Below are 21,877 nucleotides of genomic sequence, written 5' to 3' on the forward strand. Positions count from 1 at the left end.
TGTGGGGACATGGAAGAGATAGAATGAGATGGAAGGAGGGTGGAAGGCGGCGGCATAGACGAAGGGAGTGAGTGAGAGAGAGGAAGAGAGGGAAGCAAACCTGCATTGAAGGAGAGGAGGAGGTTGGCAAGCAGAGAGGAGAAGAGGAGAGCGGACAGTAACGGCACGACTGCAGCCTGCTAGGTGCTCAAACACCAGGTGGAGAGTCGATGGGGAGGCGCTGGCTGCTGAGAGGCCGAGCTGTTCACTGGGCGAGTGTCCCAATAAAGCTGGCACCCTGCTTCTCACACAAGTCGACGAGGCTACGGCTAATCCTACTTGACTCAGAGAACCTGAAATGCCGCCTAACACACGGGCCGAAAGAAGACATTCGGTAAAGAAAGCAATCTACTTGAAGCAAATTACAAGCTTAATGGATCTGCTGGAAACAATTTTCTGCCTGTACATAATGAGACCAGACTACTGACCTCCTCTGTTTCATCAAAAGTGCCTTTAATCACTTTGGAGAATTTCATTTGGAGAAATAATTTGGGATCATGGGGTGTTAATTTCATTAAAATATCAAATATTGTGAGAAGATGGAGAGGAAAAGGTTAAAACCATCCTAAAAACAGCACTTTCATCACTAGGCAAAGTCACTAATGTGCCCCGCGCAACAGCCAATGTCTAGACTGCCATTATGTTATTGTTTCTGAACATTTCTCAGACATTTAACAGCAAACACAGTGGGCGGTGAAGTTCCCACTGTCACTTAGCAACTAGCATCAGGCGGTGACAACCAATCCTTCCTTAGAGCTTTCTCCGACAAATGGATTATTGCGCTTCCTTTATCCTACGAAAAGGTCACTGATTAAACTGTAACAATTTATTGATTGACAACTGAATTATTTAATAGGCTGTTGGACCAAATAATACAGCAAAAAAAAAAAACGATTTCTCCCTGGAAGGTGATTAATTATTTAGTCACTGAGCCACATCTTTTTGACAGAAAGACACAATATTCTCAACCTCAATATCGGGCGACACCAGGTCCAAAAGGACCCTTAATCTGCGCAAGCAACATTGAATTAGGTCATTACCACACAACGATTCATACATTTATGATAATACATATTTGGCCATTTTCAACCTTGGATTGCAGACAAGACAAAACACAATGTCTCTAGAGGGAACTCATTCATGCACCGGAAATAACTTTGGATTTTTGAATTTCCTGTGGGAGAATACATCAACCCAGTTGCACCAGGTTATGCTGCTTGCTTCATGAAAATGACATCACTGTATCAGTATGCTCAGTCATCCATAAGGCAATCCATCCATGTTGTAACTTTAGCTTTGTGCATTTCGACCATGATGCAATAATTGCCTGCGTTGATGCATGAAAATTAATGGGCCACTGATTAGACAAGTCCAATGATTAATTCGCATTATTGGGTTAAGTAACAAGCAAATACAGATGAAGGTTTTGCAACAGTTACGTCAACATTTGATTTCAGATGACACTAAAAAGGGGGCGCTTCTCATTTTAACATTTTCACCAAATTCAACCCTAGACATCGCAATTTGTGAATTGAAACATTGCAACTTCAACAGGATTGATTGAATTATTCCCAGATTTTGAAGACTGCAATCTTGCTCTTTTGGGTTTTTTTTCGCTCATGTAAACACAACTTCACAAACATTGAAATACTTGGTTTGTGAGACGAACAGGCCGAAAGTGATTCGTTTTAGAGTAATTAAACAAGTGCATCTTGCTTGATTCAGCGCACGCCGGTAGGTAACACTGTTGCTTATCTTGCAGAATTGTTTGCTTTCGGGTCGCGTTGTCTCCAGTACAATGTCAGAAGTGACGTCGATTTGGGGCTAAGCTACCTGCCAGTGTTGAGCGCTTACACCGACCGGGCCGGCTTGAAGCTGTCACACACACGCACACGCACACGCGCACACCCGCACTCGCGAGACTGCTGTTTGCAGCTGCTAGCTACAAAGTGCGACACAACCCGCCTTGCTCCCGTAAAGCTAACAAGCTAACTTGCAACTTCTGTAAGGGCATCGAGTGTTGCCTTACCACTTGGCTTGACAATTTGGTACGCAGCCGTTGACGTGCCCTTGCGTTGTTAGCACCCAAATGTACATTAAGAGCCATGGGACGGCGTCAGCTAACGGTCATCGGCCATCCCAACAAGCTGCTGGGGAGCTTAGACTACTGGGCTGCTCACTCTCGACGTGAGGGCGTTGGAAATATGTTACGGCTCGCCGTCTTCCGGTGTTAGTGGGTGCCAACATGCACTTATTTACGTTCAGAAATGTCTTTTTGAAATACGTGTAAATGATTGCTACTGTTATTGTTTAGTCTTTGGGTGTCTTTTGTGCGTGTGGCTACCATGAATCACATGTAATATAAAGTTGACGGACTTGGTAACGTGACTTGAAGGGTGGTAGGGGACATAAACCGAGTGCACCTCCATATTTTGCCGGGATATAGCCTCCCCTGTTGCAGTTCAAGCTGCTTGTTTCCGGAACACGTTTCGCGTATTACTTTCTTCTTTCACATATGGTAGGACCAAACACATACGCAAGACAAAATGACGACTGGGATCTTCCCTAGTTACACAGACCAAAACTATGACGTACGCGATGCGACAAGTCGCGCATCGTTCCATGATTAAAAGCTACGATGGATTTGGCATGTCAGATTTTTGTTTGGGGACAGTGTAACTTTACATTATTATCAGATCACTGCAGACTTCTGCTTGCATGAAGTTCTCAACCGTTGATACCTCAATGTTATTTAGGTGGTTTAATTTTTCACCCAAATTAAATAGCTCTTTGTGTTGATTTTTATTTTTTAATTGAAATACAATAATGGAAGTCGAAAAGCTCTTATTTCACTTGAAACAATCTTCTCGTTTCTCTTTTTCATTCTAAGCAAAACCAGTAGCATTATTCATAAGCTTGTTTGACTGTACTGGTATTGTTATTTGATTAACATCGTTGGTAAAGATAAAGTTAAAGATGGCCTTTATCAGTGAGGAAATTTGCAGTGTTACAGCAGCAAAGATATAAGTCACACAGAGACGGCGGCGTAATATAGCCAATGGTGTCAGGCCCAAACCTCCGTATATATTTGTTAAATGTCATTTTTTCTCAAATCTATACTATAATCAGTTGACACATGTGGGTGTTATTATTTATTTATTTATCCATCCATTATCTGAGCCGCTTATCCCCACGAGGGTCGTGGGCGTGCTGGTTTTTTATTTATTTATGTCTATAGTTATTTATGAAATTATTGGCCAATATAATGTAGAAAATGGTTGTCTGTCTTTGATGATGCAATGTTAATGTTTGAACAAATGTGACGTTTTTGGGATCTCCTGATAATTTTGGAGGAACGAGTATTCCGCTAGAAGTCATATGTCCTAAGAGCCTGATAAATTGATAAGACAGCAATTGTTATCCAATATTGACTTCATTGTAATTTTGTGAGATTGTAAGTGTTTACAGGTAATGTTTTTGTTTACATCTGAAATTCAGATCTAAGCTACTGGTGAGGACATAATGCCTGTGGATGGTCGTGGCCCGCCGCAGCCCTCTCACTGTGACACAAGATGGTCACAGCAGATGTCAGGCCTCCCTCACAAGCTCCTGCAGCGCTTGATGCCTTTCCAACGGGAAGGAGTGCAATTTGCCCTATCTAAGAATGGAAGGTAAGCAGCACGCCCGTCAGTGAGATCATTCCAATTCTGTTATTTGTGGAAAATGTAAATCAAGTCAATCTTTTATCTCATTTGACCACTATCACTTGCATAGGTATGCACACGACAAGACTGACGCTGTGTACAGTTATGGAGATAAATGCCGTGAACATATGCAACCTCCACAAGCTGTAATGTAAAATTTAGCAGTGCAGAATACTGCGGCCGCATACAACCTGATATGAGACTATGTAAGAATGTTTTTAGCCTCACAATTTCATTGTATTTCCAATGTAGTAAAACTAAAACTAAATGATACTTCATTTATGGTATATGCTGAATGTCTAGTGGACATTTCCTTATTTGTTTAGTATCTTAATATAATCTGCGTTACAATATCAACTTTAAGGATAATAAGGACTTTGGTTATGGAACCAGAGGGTCAAGACCTGACTACCCTTTAAAAATGAGAACATTCAATTTGCACACCAACTGCCAACTCATATTAGCTGTTTCTAGTCAGGACTCCCAAATAATAGATAAGTGGGAAGCATAATATTATTGACAGTGATGTACAATAATATAGTGATGACTTATAATACAGCCAATAAGTACGGTAACTCTACATGTGCGTATAGTATCCGCGAGCAAATCCTCTTAACCCAGGGGTGAAAAAATTCACTAAATGTAGCGAAAACATTGCTAAGTTGGTAAAGCCGCTGGTATAAGTTGTATCTCGTGCTCGCTACCTTACTTGTACTAGCGTCCACACATTTGTTCATAAAATAAAAGCACAGCATATTTTACGTTTTACTTTTACTCCCTGGTTACTGTGAGGGCCGGTCAAAAACTGTGGGTGGGCCAGATGTGGCCCCCGGGCCGTAGTTTGCCCAGGTATGCTCTACACCGAGCTGAAGAAATGCAGTACTCTTTGTGTACCCCTTCATTATGGCATTTCTTCATGCATAAGCCTACATGTGTAGAATCTGGTTGTCAGCTTGACTTGTAAACGATAAGTATTATTGTAGAACATAAGTATCCATTGAAGTAAAAAATGGAAACAGAATTCAGAAGATGGTATTGTTACAAAGATAATGTATATAGGGCAGAAGAAAATTAGGTATTTACAAAACAACTCAGAGGGAATAGGAAACTATGAGGAGTGGGCTATCAAATACTTATGTCATGATACACTTTTCAGCCATATCACCCAACTCGATTTAGAAGGTTATTTGGCCAAGGTGGAATTTTCTTAAGTATTTTTTCTTGTCCAAAGAAAGTTTCTTGGCCTCTCTCAAGTATCGGCTGCGTGAGTATACCAGGATTTGACCAAATCCTAACCCGTCCAGTTGATGCATGCTCGGGTTCTCGGGGAGGTCAACAGTGGGGCAGCCAATCTGAGTAGCTTCACTGTGATGCGGTGGCCATATTGATTCAGGAACACGGAAAAGCGCTGCTTATGCGCACGGGCAGGTCAGAAGTCAATTGACTTTTGCTGCATTATGTGAACAGCGCTGTCAAATGGCATCAGTGTGACAGCTAGAATTGTTTGGGTGCTGTTCCGTCTGGAAGACAAGCAGACGTGATTGTTTCATGCAGTAATTACAGTTATTCAGTGAGAATGTTAGTAATATAAATGTCATGGCTGGAGTCCATGTGTTTGCTAATTTTATGCTAAAACCTCATAAAGACAAATTTAGAGCTAAAAAAATCAAGAACTTGAATTTATTTTGAGAGTAAAAGCAATTCATTCGGTGCATTGGCCCGCGGGCCGTGCATTTCACACGTAGGCCTACAGTGAATTCGTAGTTCGTCCGACTTGAATAAATCCCCCTCATATTGCCATCATTTATGACACTAAAGCTGGAAGAATAATGTACGGAATTACAATTACATACTACTGAGTGTTGCATGACCTAGCTTCTTCTTGAAAGGTCTGTCTTGAAAATGGCCTCGCAAGTGTGTCTGCAATTTCCCTACTTCGGCAATGGTGGTTTGAAAAATCAAGAATATATTTTATATTTTCAAATGCTCGCCAGTTACGACTGACGGTGTGTTGATTCTGCATAGCGCTGCCCCCTCACGAGTCAGAAAACGCGTTCATCACTTTCTGCGTAAGGCCAGCGAGAAGGTTTCACTGTCTATCAACTCTGAAAGCTGATTGACTTTGACAGAAAGACGCCCGCACAATTATATCTGAATCGGGCGAATAGTGCGTGCTCCTGATATTGTGAAATCTCCCTGGCAACACAAGCTAGCTGAATTCTGATTGGATAAAAACACACCTAGAAATACAACACTTGGATAAAGTAAGACATAAATGGAGTACATTACAGGAAAGATTATATATATATATATATATATATATATATATATATATGTGTAATGTTATAGTAGTCATACATTATACCACATTATTCTTGTTTTTTTTTTTCCCCATTTTTTTTCTGTTCTCTCTTTTCTCCTAGTCCCCTCATAAACCTTGTACTCACTGGCTACTTTTCCAATAAATATCGCACCACAAACAACCACACCGGGAGTTATTTCAAATTCCACTGTTGCACATTAATACTTCCTAGTTAAAAGGTATACATCCACCATTGTGCATGACCATTCAGCAGAACAGGACAGCCAAAAGATAATTTATCCATACATTCATTTATTATACCACTTGAAGTCTCAAACATAGCTGAGGGGATCCACGTATTTGAAAAGTTGGAGGAAGACGAGCTTGTTGGAATTATGTTCATTGGACCATACATGAACGAAACAGATCCTCAGGAGAAAGAAAATATTGTGCGGCTGTCAAATCACCCTCCGATAGGACGATTTGCACGGGCAGGACAATTTGGCAGAACATCGGACATGGAGTGGAGACTAGACTCAGCGAGACTGAAAGCATGGTAAAATATATAGGCTGGGGTTATTCGCTATGCGTTATTGTTTTAAATTCGAAGCTCTGCTGTGCTGTTAATGACACTCGGTGAGATTAGGTCCATTTATTCTGCAAGTACAGAGACCTCACGTTATAATGGGTTGGTTTCCTACGTTGTTACATTCTTTTCACTTTGGTTACGATGCAGCTTTTGATGTTTGTTGTGAAAGATTTTGAAATTTTGAAAATGGAATAATTTGAAGAATCCATCTTGCTGTATCAATATTCAAGCTCAAGATCCAGAAATGAAATTAATTGGTCGGATGTTTTACATCACCTCAGAGATATTTATATCTACCACTTAGAATACAGTTGCTGACTTAGTGTATTTTTCCGAATTTCTGGGACATTTGGGGTGTCACTATCCCTGAAATGGAAGTAGATGAGGCAGACTGTCAAGGTAGGGAAAAATGAAATAGCAGCCCTTTATTACTTCCTGGAAGACAGTGAACATCCTTGATGTCAGATGTCTCAGAAGTGGGAGGATTCGTGGGCAGGTTTTTATTTTAAGTCCCACAATCATGTCTTTTCACATTTTGAGCATCGGGAGTACCGAACCAAAACCTCAGATGTTGCTGCAATTCATATGCTGATGCAGCATGCTGCATGGGCAGTGTAGGAGGACGAGGGAATTTTTATGGATTTAGATGACAGATATTGGGAGGAAGTTATGGTATAATATAATGCAACAATAAAATCTCATAAAATGTCATCGAATGTAGCTAGATGTGTTGTTTGCAAAGTGGGCCGCCTGTAATCAGTAATGCTGAAACACATTTTTCCCAGAGTGCACTTGGTCAGCACTTGAGTGTGACTACCAAGATATTGGAGGGAATACATGTTCAATTTGAAGTAAAAGTGCATCCACGAAGAACTCTTTGTCACTTCCATTAAGATACTGACAGTGATGTCGCATGTGCTTGCCTTTCCTGGTGTGAGCTGTCCAAAATATTACTTCAAGTGACAGCCTGTGCTTTTATCGAATGAGGTCTACTGCACTCATGCAAGAGGGGATCGATAAACAGACTTTATTGTTCCTTCACAACTCTCGGCTGGTTATAGTACATCACTTAGTTTTCTGTGCACATGTTTTCCTCTGCATTTGTTCTCCTGCACAAACATCACCACAAATAAATATAACATCCATACTTTAATTGAAATGATGTATAGCAAACCTTTGGTAAAACCAAACAAGAAATGATCTAAATGAGTCATTGAATAGAAACTAGGTTAGCTTTGTTCCTCAGTAGGGAAGTTATTCCTATACCTGTAATATCATTTACATACTGTAATGATTATTACAGGGAACAAGGGCTATGATTATAATTAAAGTCATCCAAGACGGTAACGTGTAGTCACAAAACACCCACACGCTGACTTTTTTTTTTATTGTAGTCTTACTCAGTTTGCATCGAAAGGATGGCAGATTTTTTTGTCTTTCACCTATGCCTTTTTTTACCAAAAGTCAAAATTCCCCTGACAATCCTAGCTTCATAATTGCAATTCTTCAGCCTTCTCTTCAGAGGAAACGAAACCTTGAAATAATGTCAAATTCAACTCATGGTTGCTCTCTTCAATAAATGCTATTCTCATTTCCGCTTTGCGACATATTCTAAAATGAGCATAGATGTGCTTTATTGAATAGTGATTTTGTGTATTAGTATACGCTGTATTGAAATGCTTGCGGAGGTAAATGTTTTGCTGTCCTTTGCTAGATACAGTGAAGCAGTTTCTCAATTTTGTTTTGATCTCCACTTAATTCGCAGTACGCAGCAATATTACACTCTGAACCTCCTAATGTGTGTGGGAGCCCACTAGGTCAAACTTTGGCACCCTGTGAGTCGACCATTTGTGCAGCGCCCAGCCACCGAGCAGCTTTTCACTTACCAAAATGCTCCGCACATTCAGAACCTTAACACGGCTGAATGATTGGGGTTAGTCACAAGACCACGCAACACATCACTGTGCAGAGGTCAAAGCCATCAAATGGTTACAAATGGCCTGGGAGCCAACGCGAGCCTTTTCCTGACATTTTGGGGTTTGTGGGTTCCTGAGATAACATTAGAAAGATGCAGTGACGGTGGCCGTGCTGTCGTCATGCAACAGCACTGCAGCATCCTCATGGTCTCAAACCGTCAAGACGACACTCAGGTTATTTAAAGGAGGATGATTAATGTGTTGGGAAATGGCAAACACCTGCCCCAGCCACGCACCCTCCCCAGTGTGTGTGCGTGTGCGTGTAGAATGTGCACACACACACACATAAATATGTTCATTTAAATCTGTTCACACTTTTGTGCACACCTCCTGTTCTTGATCGTGTGCGTGTGCAAATGTGTGTGGACAATGCGCTGACTGAGCCAGTGTGCTGGCAATTAGAAAAACCACCAGTGGCAAGGTGCACATTAATCATGTTCCGCAGCTGAAAGAGAGAAATGGGGCGGAGATAGGGAGAAGGGGGAGAAGTGAAGGGGAGGGAAGAAGAATAATGAGAGAGCATGTCTGAGGAACTCAGCTGTTCTGGTGCTCTGTTTGGACTGACAGAATATTGGGAGGCATTCATGATTATGAAGGGTCATTACAATAGAACCAAAGCCACTTGGGCACAGATGAGGTGCTTGCTCAACAGAATGTGCTGTTGTGATTTATACTTCATACGTTATTTAAAGTTTGCTTCTACCACAACAAAGCAATGCCGTGGTGCATGTTTTATGAGTTCAGCTTTACTTTAACAGGTATATTTACTGTACACCGCACGGACCAAAGTTACACCTACAGCAACTGAAAAAATCTGGGAAGAAAAAATGGAGGTGGTTGCCAGGTTGCACTTTCGGTACTTTTCACTCCAAAAGCGGGTTAGTGAGGTCAGAGGTCACACATGTGGGATGAGAGGCCCTGGCATCTCTATTTTAGTTCATATCAATGTTTGATTACATTATGCTTCATGCTTACATTTTCCTACTTGAAATTCACCCGAGCGTGCCTTTTTGTGAAAGTTGCAAAGTGGAGACAAACGTTACAAATGTATAAACCTTAACATGTTGAAGTAAAACAGCAGAATTTCAGGTTTTACAGTCCTTCTTATCAAGATTTCTGTTTTCTTTTGTTTTACAGATGTATGATTGCTGATGAGGTAAGTAAACACAAACCTGGCTCGGAAAATCTATTTTCCAACCTTCCAAATGAATTTGTCATCTTAGTGCTGCACTGCCACTTGCCTAATCGTTTTTGACAGTAGAATCATTCTTATACCTTATTACACATGAGCCTCATATCATCTCAGCCGTCATATACAATTTGCCGAATAGCTGGTGCACAATTGACTTGTTTTTCTCCCCCTTCACCGTGTGCTCATTTGGCTGGGCCAGATGGGTCTTGGCAAGACGGTGCAGGCCATTGCTGTGGCATACACTTTCAGGAAGGAGTGGCCCCTCCTCGTGGTGGTGCCGTCATCACTCAAATACCCTTGGATTGAGGAGCTGGAGCGCTGGATCCCCGAGCTGCAGCCTGGCGACATCAACCTGGTGGAGAGCAAGAGCGACACCATGTAGGTCAACCCCCCAAAATCCCACTCCTCATTGCGACACTTAAACTTGGAAGTACGGTAAAATTGTGTAATTTTTGCCTTGGCTATCCACAGTGCATTGCATCATTCTGACTCACTTCAATTTGTTTCAGTATGTTACATCCCTTGAACGCAATTATCACTCAAATATTGTTCTTCTCAAAAAGCTAATATGCCCAAAACTGCATAAAATGTTTTAGTAAAAAGAGAATCAGAAATTATTCAGTTTTTTTCAAGGTATTTAGCACGGGTCGTTCCGTTTCTCTTGCACAGGGGTACCCATGTCCGATCATTTGAATCAGGTGTGTTGGAGGAGGGAGACATCTAAAACTGGTTGCATAGGGGCTCTCGTGGACTGGATTTGGGCACCCCTGCTTTTGATCATCATTGAGATGGTTATCGTACATTTTAATTTGAGTAACTTGAATCAACTCTTTTCATTTATTCAGACATTATTTAAAAATGTCTTACAGCTGACAAAGAATATCACCAAAAACAAGGTTGGCACTGGGTCATGAAACCTTTTAGCCAATGTGGCTAATCTCAAAATCTTGTTGCCACATTTGAGTCTAGTTAGCCACAATATCAAATGTTTATGTGGAGGCGGTGCCGCCTGTTTTGCTACTATTTTGCTACGTGTGCAACTCATACATGGACACGGCCGAGACGTTGTAGCCCGAAATACACATGACATAAGTGTATGGGTCAATAACACTTTAAGGAAGATGTATTTGCATAGCACGTTCAAGTGGTAAAAATAGGCCAATTTATTATGAATAAGGAAGTGGCAATTGCGCAGAATCTGCACTGATGAAATGAGAGCACTTACGCATATTACAATGAGAGGCGACTCATTCTGTTCCTCGGTTGCATCAGCTCATCCCTGTTTTAGCTCCACCCAAAAAAATCAGCACACCTCCGAGGATGGAAAATAGTTTTATGCTATATCTCAGCAATTCAGTACTAAATTATCTTGGTGTTCTCACATGTTTTCAACACTTCCAACATATTTAACATATAAAAAAAAACATGGTCAATTGGCTTTACAATTTCTGAAATGTTTCAGAACTGTTTTTGTAAACATTTATTGGAGTCTGATTTCTGTTCATCATTTTCAATCATGCGCAGTCTTTATGTTTGAACTGTGCATAGTGTCTTATATTAATACTGGAAATAAAAGTGCGTTTGAAGAATATAACCTCAGCCTTGTTTTTTAGAAAACGTTTGGCCCACTATGTTATTGTATTATGATGATGAGCCAATTGGTGGTAATTTTTCTAGGTGGTACTTGCTCCAAGCAGTTGCAGAAGCATTGCCTAAGAAGAATGATTGGTATATATTCTATTTATGCTACTATTATTACGCATTCATGTGCTTATACAATTTGATATCTGGATGTAGGTAGTTACTCCTATATTTTAAAAAAAAATGCAATTTTATTATAATACAAAAGTGACATTATCTCATGATTACTGCATTAATGTATTCAACTACAGAATGAAGTAAGGAAAAGCTTATTGTACTCCCTGATGTGTTAAAGCCAGAGATGTTATCAAACAACCAAGATTTGATTTGAGCATTTGTATCATAATTATTTCGTTCATCCACTGTCTAAATTTGTTTTTGTGTTTTTTTTTTTTTTTTGTTCAACACGGGAAAGGGTTAATTCAAAGTTGTTTTATGCTGCTCGCGGGCAATATAGATGGATTTTTGTGCGCAAATCGACACATTTGCATTTTTATCCATTCTAGGATTACAACAGAAGTGCTAACTCACTAATGCTCGCTACCACCGCTAGCATCCGCCCCCTCGCAGATCTTAAACAAGTTACAAGACACTTTTGGTCGTTTGTTTTTGTCACTCATACTCAATTAATTTCATGAGGAAAGAATGGGTGTTTACTTTACTTACATCCTCATTAATCCACGCTGGTTTCAGAGTTCTGGTTACAACCTCGAGCTTAAATGTTGCAGCTTTGCAATTAACTGAATCCGATTAAAGTATTTGTTGACTTTTCTTATTTTGTTTTTGTATTAACACGTCAGTCATACATTTGTAACCGTTTGCGTTTTCCTCAATTATAGATGAAGGCCTACATCATGCATATTTGTCCTTGTCCTTGCAGGGGTATTAGCAGCAGTAAGGTGACCGTGCTGGGCTACGGCCTCCTCACTACAGACGCACGCCCCCTGATGGAGGCCCTGAGCAGGCCGGGCTTCTCAGTGGTTGTGGTGGATGAATCACACTACCTTAAATCTAGGAATGCAGCTCGAACTAAGCTTCTGGTGCCTCTCATTCAGAGTGCCAAGCGAGCCATCCTCCTCACCGGTACACCTGCGCTGGGTCGCCCAGAAGAGGTAATTCAGATACAAATTTTAATGTATATTTAATGATTTCCAGTCGGTCCCAAGCAACTTTGTTGTCTTCATAGAGATTAATTTTGCAGGTTTCTCATGCAAAACTCCTTTAAACTCGGTGCTTGAGAAATATGCTGAAGATAACTCCAACAGATTATATGATATTGGATTTGAAAAGGGATTCTCATCTTAGCAGGCCACAAAATGAACTCCACTGATGGCCCCTGGAACTTGCCAGAGTGCCCACAAATACCACTTAATTCATTGCAGCGTTTCGTATCCTGGAGGATCTTGTATATTCCAATAGCCTTTGTGGGAAAAAAAAAGTTCATTTGCAAAGCTCAATATGGAGAGATGAATGCACCGCAATAAATGAGACAAGTAATAACAAAGCACACAGGGACGGAAACTATTGAATTTAGAGACAATAAGAAGGGCTGTTCACAGGGCAATGTTGTTTGGTGAGCAACGCAGTCATTCTTTTTCCATAATGATTTATGATATTATTTTTATGTGTTATATTGAGATACTAGATTGTAGCCATATTCTATTACGCCAACTGCAAAAGCTTTCCCAGTAAGTCGCAATACGGCACAATGGATTCCTGTAAGAACTACTCTCAGTGTCTGCCCATTCATTGTCGGCTAATCACAACACACTTCATCTCTTTTGGCTTTTATACATTTGTATGGTTTCAATTGTCATTGTAATCATTCGTATTAGTCGGTATTCAATGTAGAGTAATTCCAACCTGGCTATTCAATTTCTAAACTTCAAACTTTCTTGTGATTGTTTTTCATAATTACCTTTAGCAGGGCACATTTTGCAAATGAGCACACATGCTTTTGAAATTATTCAACACCTGAAGGGTTTCACTTATCTCACCGTTCACATTATAAAATAATTGCGACATGGATGTACTTTTTTCCCTTCTGGATAATTTTTATAAATTATCATTTAGTGAAATGAAAAAATCAGAACCAGCAATTGTCCGCCTCATTAGTTCAGAGAAGAACCAGGCCTGTCATTGAGCTATCAAGTCTTGACTGCATTGGTAAGGTTAGATTTTAGTTCTCTACTGCTAGAATCGGAAACTGCATATAACATTTTATCATCCGTAGTATAAATCTGATAAGCTCGGTCCCTTTCCTCTCTGCCAGTCTTCATTGCACTGCCATCATTACTCACTGTGGCTGACATCAGGTTAGTGCACAGCTCAGGGCATGCTGCACCGTTCATGATGTGCCCTCATTCCACCCACCTATTATATCAACAGTGTGAAGAAGGATTGAGGGTGGAGGGATGTCTGTAAAGCCTATGATGAACAAGTGCTGAATTCTGAATAGAGCTCTCACAGTGCTGCTGATTACCTGCCATTAGCTCAGAAACTGCTGCAAATATAAAAAAAATTCACATGAAGTGTGTCCATGTGTTTGCGTGAAAGCACGTGTGTGTGCATGGATGCACACATATAAGTATTCATCTTCAATTTACATGTATTAGTTGAGGTACTTTTTTAAAAAATCCTTTTAAATATAAGTATAAGCATTCATTCATTCATTGTGTATACCGCTTTTGCTTATTTGGGCTACGGTTAACTGAAGACTACTTCTGCTGACTTTGAGCAAGAGGCAGAGTTACTTATTGTAGACAAATCAACATTCACACCAATGGGCAATTTGGAATCTTCAAATTAATCTAATTAGCAATGTATGGAGGATATGGGAGGACCCAGTGGAAAAACAACGTGGAGAACTTTACAGAGATGTTCCACTGCTGAATAGTACCCGGATTTCCTGACTTTGAGGCAGAAGTGTTTATTTTCCTCTATGATGCCACGCAAACAAATTTTAGCGTTATGACTTTGAACTGCATTTTTAGCTGATGCTATTTCCAAGGTTCCAACTCATGTATTGAAGTTGGCCGTTTTCAAGCTTTTCCATGACTTTTTGTCAACTCAAGTACTCCAAATTCCTGATTTTTTTTCTCTCTCTTTCAGTCACATTCCAGAATAGTGAATAACTGCTAAAGTTTACAATTATAATAAAAAAAAAATATGCCCCCCCCACCTAAAAAAAAAAAAAAAAAAAAAAAAAAAAATCCTCCATTGCTTTTCCTGTTTGGTCTCAGTTGAGCTTGATTCACAGATGCGGAGGTCTATACTATTGCTCATGTATGCATAGTGTATTATATAAAATATATAGATAGATGAGCTTCTTATTCAAGCAATGCGGTCATAATTTTATCAACAGCGTTTGGATTACGTTCTTGTATGCTGTCGCAATGCTTCTGATGTATCAGTATTAACGATATGTCTGGAATTAAACTACCGGTCCAAAGTCTTAGAACAGCCCAATTTCTTTTTAAATTGAAATTGAAGCACTTCAAATCCTATGAAAAATAATGCACATTCTAGAATTATATATGCAAAAAGGCTTAAATTCCATTCCACTGGTTTTGGACAAACTGAATGGATGAGTGAAAGCAAAACATTCCAACCTGCTACACATTTGTGGCAATTTGAGTTGGAAAAATATCTGATTTACATCATAGAACGAATGCCACCAATGTTTGACACTGTGTCTGCTACATTGACTACATTTTTTAGTCAAAATTATAAAATATATTTTGGTTTATATCATTCAATGATGTCATTTGTAACTTGAAATGTGTCTTTTCTCTGTGCTTTGATTTTCAGAGAACAATGAAACATTGAACTGCATGAATTTAGAAGAAAAACATTTTTGGCAAATGCTCTAAAACTTTTAACTTTTTTTCTTTCTTTGAACCAGAGTATACAAATGGAAAAGCATGAATAACTGCATTGTTTTTCACATGTTACTTTCAGTAATTACTCCAACTCAAGGCATTAAAGTCCTACTCTTGAACGGGATGTGTCACTTGACTAATTAACTTCATAGCGGAAAAAAAATGCTTGCAGTGGGATGTAAATAATGTTGATGATGCAGTGCTGAATGTGCCACATTATGACTGATTGAACATGTTACAGCGCCAAGCTGTCAGCAGATTGCACAGAGATGTGAAGAGTTGTTTCCTGTTTTGTCTTTTTCACAGCTTTTCATGCAAATTGACGCGCTTTACCCCAAAATGTTTGGAACCTGGAGTGATTACGCCAAGAAATACTGCAATGCCCATTTCAGGTGAGAGTGGGTCAGACACAAATTAGCATTAAATACATGTACAGCAGACCCCTGCATGTTCCCGGTTCGGCACCTGCAGATTCACCTTTTTGCAGATTTTTCTTTTTCAATATTGTGATTCAGCGTAATAGCCTCCCCAACAAATATTGTTTAACATTGTGTTTTATTGTATTTTAATTTTTGTATGTTTTGTCCATGTGGGTGATTTAGTTTTTTTCTGGAGGAGCCGACACTCTTTTTACCTGAAAAACACATATTTTTTGGTTTATTATTATTTTCTAAGAACAATTTGGGGGGGGTTAAAAAAATTCTCATTGTGTTTCAGTAGGCGTCGATTATATGCAGATCTCATTAAATAAAATAAAAAAGAATCCAAGTATTGCATTCCAACTCTTCCTCTTCTTTTTTTTTTATTTATAGGCGGATTACTGCACTTTGGTGCATACCGCCACCTACTGTACATGAAGTGCAAAATGTTTCCATGTGTAGTCAATGGAAGCAGGCTACTATTCAGCCACACACACACGCGCACGGCCCCCCTCACACACACACACACACAAAAGACAGCCTTGAATATAAAATACAATCCAATACAACTTTATTTATATAGCGCATTTCACAACACCTGGAGTTATAACAAAGCGCTTTCCATATGGTCTTATAGATGAATAATTTCACCAAGGTTTAACAGAAAACCACAAACAAAAGTTTATGTGCAAATAAATTCTCATGTATAAATTATATGCATGACTCAAAGAAATAATCACAGATTTGTGTTGTCATAGCAAAGTTAAGTGACATCTTTTGGTTCCGCCACTTTAGCCAATTATAGATGGCCATCACAGTTTCCGCACGTCCTATTTACAACAGGAGCGCTTACTCTCACACATATATAGTCAATGCAGTCCTCACTAACAAAGCACAAGAGACGTGTTTCTGTAAATTGTCAGCAAAATAGGCATCCGTCTGTGACGGACTGAGAGGTCCATTCGTACTTGACCCAGTTAGTGAGATTACACTTGTCTGACGAAAATCCACTTCCATAATTGCTTAGTCTGTCTCTTTTTTTTTTTGAGTTTGCCATCTAACATTGCTCGTCAACAAAATGGCTGTCCATCACTGACGGACTGACCTACCCGTCACAGTCTGATGAAATGCCCACCTCTCCCCATGGACATGCTAATCGCAAATTTGCAGATTTCTGGTAGTGATAGTCCTTCAAATATTCACACACAAACACGGTTGGAATACAAACTGACAGGTAATGTAACAATACTAAAAGGCATATATTCATCCTACATTCTATTGCAACTTTTTAATTTTCTAAGTTCAACCTGTCTGTCCACTGTAGCCACTTGACAGGGTGCGGGAACGGCTATTTGATGTGATTATGCTGACATTAATCATCCATTCTCTTCATTAAGAAGGACAGTACATTTAATAAATAAAATACACACTTTAAATAGATTATTTTCCAACGAAAACTTAAATGATTTTCAGATGTCATATTTTTGGGGGATTTGTCATTGAAACTCCCGCCTACATGTGCAACGGCTTCCGCCTTAAGCCATGGAAAGATATCACGAGTTTTCAGGTCATGGTAATACACAACATAGATCCATCTGCTCATCCATGCCAAGAGTGTTTGTATATCAAAAATAGTACATAAATAGAGGTAATTTGTCTTCTAAAATGTTGTACATAACTCGAATTTCACATAAAAGGGACCACTCATAACTCAACGTTCCACTATTTTTAAAATTGAGTCTTTGAAGTTAAGTAAATACTGTTTTGAAAGCAATGAATATTCATGTTTATTAATCATGATTTCAATATCTATCAAAAAAAAATTGGGAATTCAGGATTATTATTATATTATATACAAATACATCAAATACATTGATTTGGTTGGCCATCAAAGTTAAGAACCCACGGACACTTATTTCACTGACAAAAACTTTCCCAGGCTGTCTTGCGAGTGTAATCCACCAATACTCTACTTCAGACGGAATGTGAAATATCACGAGGCACCGGGCCATAGGAGGTCGAGGTCCCCACCAGGATGCTTGAGGCACGGATTTTTAAATATCATTTTTTATTATTATCATTTAATTTTATCTGAGTAGTTAAATTTTTGGGCGGCAAGGTAGAAGACTAGTTAGCGCGTCCGCCTCACAGTTCAGAGGTGCGGGGTTGGGTTCCAGCTCCAGTCTTTCTGTGTGGAATTTGCTTGTTCTCCCTGTGCCTGCATGGGTTTTCTCCGGGTACTCCGGTTTCCTTCCACATTCCAAAAACATGCATGGCAGGTTGATTGGATACTCTAAATTAGGTGTGTTTGTGAGTACGGGTGGTTGTTTGTCTATGTGTGCCCGCCGATTGGCTGGCAACCAGTCCAGGGTGTACCCTGCCTACTGCCCGTAGACGCCTGCACACCCGTGACCCGTGTTAGGCGATCCAGCTCAGGTAATGGAAGGAATGATGGATTTCTCTAGAGGAGACCGCCCTGAAATCCGTAATACTTCACCAATTGTTCTAATATTTTTAGAAGTTGGTTTGAGCATAGCTAGAGATAAATCCAATCTTTGTTGATACTTAAACAGTTGCGAACATTTCAATCCACTCCTTGCCGCTGAAGAAAGCTGGTTGTGTTGTATGCTTCAGAGACTGGAAGCCCGAGCAGGAATGAAGTAACCTCTGCCATTAGCGTCTCTTGTTTTTTTTTTTTTGCGCAGTGTACTGGCGGGATGTATTGGTGAAAAGTAAGGAAGGAAGTGTTTTAAAACAACGTGGACGTAGGATGATTATTTTTATGAATAAGGACGGAGGGATGATGACGGAAGGGTGCCTAGGTTACAGATGGAGGACGGACCAGCAAAATAGGGTAAAGTGCCCTTCTCTGCCATGCGCCCATTTAGACTGTGCTTTCCAGGGCCCGTCAGCGTTAACAGTAGACCCGTCACCATAGCCCAGCCGTAAGGAGCGCACATGAAATGCATGGGGGGCTAATTTTTAGGAATACCCTAATGACAGCACTTTTTTTTCTCCATATATTAATGGCCCTTAATTAATTGCAATCAAACATCGCCAAAATTTATGTCGATATTGATATTCATGCTCGCATTAACTCTGAAAATATTAGAATGATTGTATTATTACGTATTTTAGGGCATTTTCCTCTTCATAGAGGCACTAACTGGCCATCAATAAAACAACATTCACAAGACTTTTTCTTTATATTTTAATATTTTAGTGATCAACTCAACATAAGTATTTCAGAACGGCAAAATAACTGCGTGATTTTTAGAAATCTGTGCCTCAAATGATAAGATGGAAGTCACCCTAAACTAGAAAATAGATTTTGGGCCAGGTCTTCCCGTCCAACAAAAGTCACTTCAGTCCTCACTACAATGGTCTCGTGCCCATATGGTGGAGAGGTATGAAATAGCGACTTATCGGCATCTATTCTTTCACACTGGTAAAAGTATCTAAAACTGCCAGTACACATTTTTTTAATTCCCTTTCCTCAGCTGAAAGTCCGAAAAACACTAAAGAGGAGCACATTTTGGCAACCCCTTGTACATTTTGTCCAGCCAACATGCATGGCAGATAACCAGCCTTTGTCTACAAGGCCACTTTTATTCTCAAACCCCATTTGGCAGATGAGTTGTGAAAGTTTGCTGTGGCCTCGAGACAAATTACTTTGCTGCTCTGCAAATTGCCCTGACGCAAAAATACGGATCCCCAACTGTGTGAGTGGAGCTTTTTTGCTGTTAACAATGCAAGACTGTTGTAGTGCCAGGCAGCTCCCAGGTGGGAATTTTTAAATGTGTTTAACTACTCCTTGAGGGTACTTCTGTAAATAAGTATATTCAAGGAAGTTTTCTTCAGTTCGTAATGGGTTTTTAACTCTTAATTCCTCTCCTGCAGGTACTTCGGTCCCCGCAGGCAGTGGGATTGTAGGGGGGCATCCAACCTAGAGGAGCTGCACCAGCGGCTGAGCCAGATCATGATCCGTCGCCTTAAGGCTGAGGTGCTTAGTCAGCTTCCCCCCAAAATCCGCCAGCGTATCCCGTTCGACCTTCCAAAGGAGGCTGCAAAGGTAAATTTGCATTAGATATTCCAGTGCTCCTTTCCCTCAAGGGATGTCCGTCCGTGCATTTTTCGAGCTGTCCAGCGCCAGTCCACTAATATATCAAGATTATGGATTAGGAGTAGCTCAAAAGGATCACTGTCATACTAAAATGAAATGAAATAAAATTTTGTGTGTGTGTGTGCGTGTGTGCGCGCGCGGGCGCTACCCGTTCAACATAACGCATTTAGTGCAGTGTTGCTTGTGTTGATTTATGATGGCACCATTTTAGCTTTGCCAAAATCATTTCGTCACCTAAACCACTGCATTCTGTCCCTGACAAACATTGACAATTTTGACAAAATTATTGGGACATCGGACCATCAAGTGAATATGGTGTTGGAGTTTTCTTTTCATTAATGGTCCAGTCAGGATGGTAAATTTTTCAATAACAAGTTAAATGATGTGGGGGCTTTTTAACAGTAGAATAACAGGATGCATTTTCAATTTGATTTGGGGGAAATCAATACAAAACTCAGGAGTTCAAAAATGCCCCCTCGTAATGAGCAGTATAGCAATGCCCCCCTCCGCTCCCTCCATTTCTTGGGGGGAATCACGCGAGGGACCACGCACATTTTGTCCATTCAAAGTCATTGTAAATAATCGCTAATAATTTCCAAATAACTCCAAAATGTATTTTGAGTGCTCTACTTAGTCCCACTTCAACCTCTAAAAACATTGCAAAACGATTAGCCTTTCCATGGCTGACTTAAAAGAGAATGAGGTAATGAGCAGCTTATGTGCAGTTTCTGTCATGTCTGTTTTCTTTAATAATTCACCAAGGTTCTCAAACGCAATGCATTCCGATTACATTTTTGCCAATTTTTAGAAGGTCGTTATATCTTACAATTTCAGCCATAAGCTTTAGCTTTATTAATTTTTTTCACCAATGCCATTAAGGGGGTATGCCTACACCACTCATTTGAAAATGACGCGACAAACGTGGCCACACTTGGCTATTTAGAGTCAGCCTCCTCACTGGAGCTTTGATGTAGTCTGTCCATCCATCCCTTTTCTACACGACATATCTTCACTTGGGTCATGCGCTGGTGTGCTGGATTTTTCAAAGTCCATCTTTGAAATTTCACCAACCGGGGTTGTCATGATGCTTATCACAAATAAGCCTTTAAATCATTTCACAGTCTTTTCGGGGGTGAATTTTAGTACTGTTGGAATTTTTACATTCCATAATATTATATAAGTGCCAATGTTCCCCCTAAGAAGAACATTTGTAAGGCCAGAAATCACTTACAATATGATAGATCTGATTGGCCTGGCACTTTTTTGGCATCCGGGTTTTAAAGATCTGCTGACACCAAGTCCTCATCCGATACCTTGGGAAATGCATAAAAAAGAAAGTCTCAAGTTAATAGAAAAATGTACATGAAATATGGGCCAGTCTACCAATTCACTAACAATTGCTTTTTGTAACACTAGAAATAAACAAATCAATCTATTTTCTGTTTCTTTCTGTTTGCTCTAAATTTGATGCCACACCTATTGAACAATTCAAAATGTGTATTGGTCAATCTCAAACATGTTATATTTTAGGTCATTTTTTTGCTGAAATCTTGGGTTTTTAGCATTCTATCAGCAAATGGTTAAACTATAGCCATGACATCTATACTAATAGAATATTAACATTAAGCGCAATACAAATCAATGTGCAGGATGCCTTACAAAAATGTGTTTTCATATAGTTGTATAGTGCATTGTGTATCTTTTATTTCCTGGGCCCAGGAACGGTGCTGGGATTTATTCTCTCCGCAGGCTAAGGAGGAGCTTGTCCAATATGTGGGGGAGCTGAGAAAAAAAAATACATTTTTACTACTACACTTACTTGTGAGGTTTCCTCTGCTTTTTCAATAAAAGTATCAACCATACTAATGGTGCGCAGCAGGCATATTCAATATATTTGCCCTTATAGAGCGATCTTGACTCCACGGTCCAATTGTGGACAATTGATTATGTCTTTGTAATATGTGTAACATGTGCATTGCTCAGTGTGCCAAAAATGCCCAAATTGTACGGC

General features: G+C 39.8%; 1 protein-coding gene across 7 annotated transcripts in view; it reads left to right on the forward strand.

Moving 5' to 3' along the window:
* The first annotated feature begins 1,709 nt into the window (after positions 1-1,709).
* Positions 1,710-21,877, forward strand: part of zranb3 (zinc finger, RAN-binding domain containing 3) — a 77,234-nt gene continuing 57,066 nt past the window's right edge. For 4 of the 7 annotated variants that reach the window (XR_015842414.1, XM_088289116.1, XM_088289112.1 and 1 more), the window contains exons 1-7: positions 2,443-2,557; positions 3,538-3,710; positions 9,748-9,766; positions 10,002-10,180; positions 12,324-12,555; positions 15,631-15,716; positions 19,644-19,815. Coding sequence is in view for 6 of the 7 variants with exons in the window: in XM_088289116.1 (XP_088145242.1) it covers positions 3,562-3,710; positions 9,748-9,766; positions 10,002-10,180; positions 12,324-12,555; positions 15,631-15,716; positions 19,644-19,815 (837 nt within the window). In the remaining variant the exon portion in view is untranslated. Of the gene's footprint in view, positions 1,774-1,955; positions 2,227-2,442; positions 2,558-3,537; positions 3,711-9,747; positions 9,767-10,001; positions 10,181-12,323; positions 12,556-15,630; positions 15,717-19,643; positions 19,816-21,877 lie in introns of those variants that run through there. The other 3 variants (XM_088289115.1, XM_088289113.1, XM_088289114.1) reach the window with 3 other exon arrangements.

The sequence above is a fragment of the Idiotropiscis lumnitzeri genome, chromosome 3, assembly GCF_059441095.1.
Source record: "Idiotropiscis lumnitzeri isolate Australia: NSW breed Sydney's pygmy pipehorse chromosome 3, RoL_Ilum_1.0, whole genome shotgun sequence".
NCBI lineage: Eukaryota > Metazoa > Chordata > Actinopteri > Syngnathiformes > Syngnathidae > Idiotropiscis > Idiotropiscis lumnitzeri.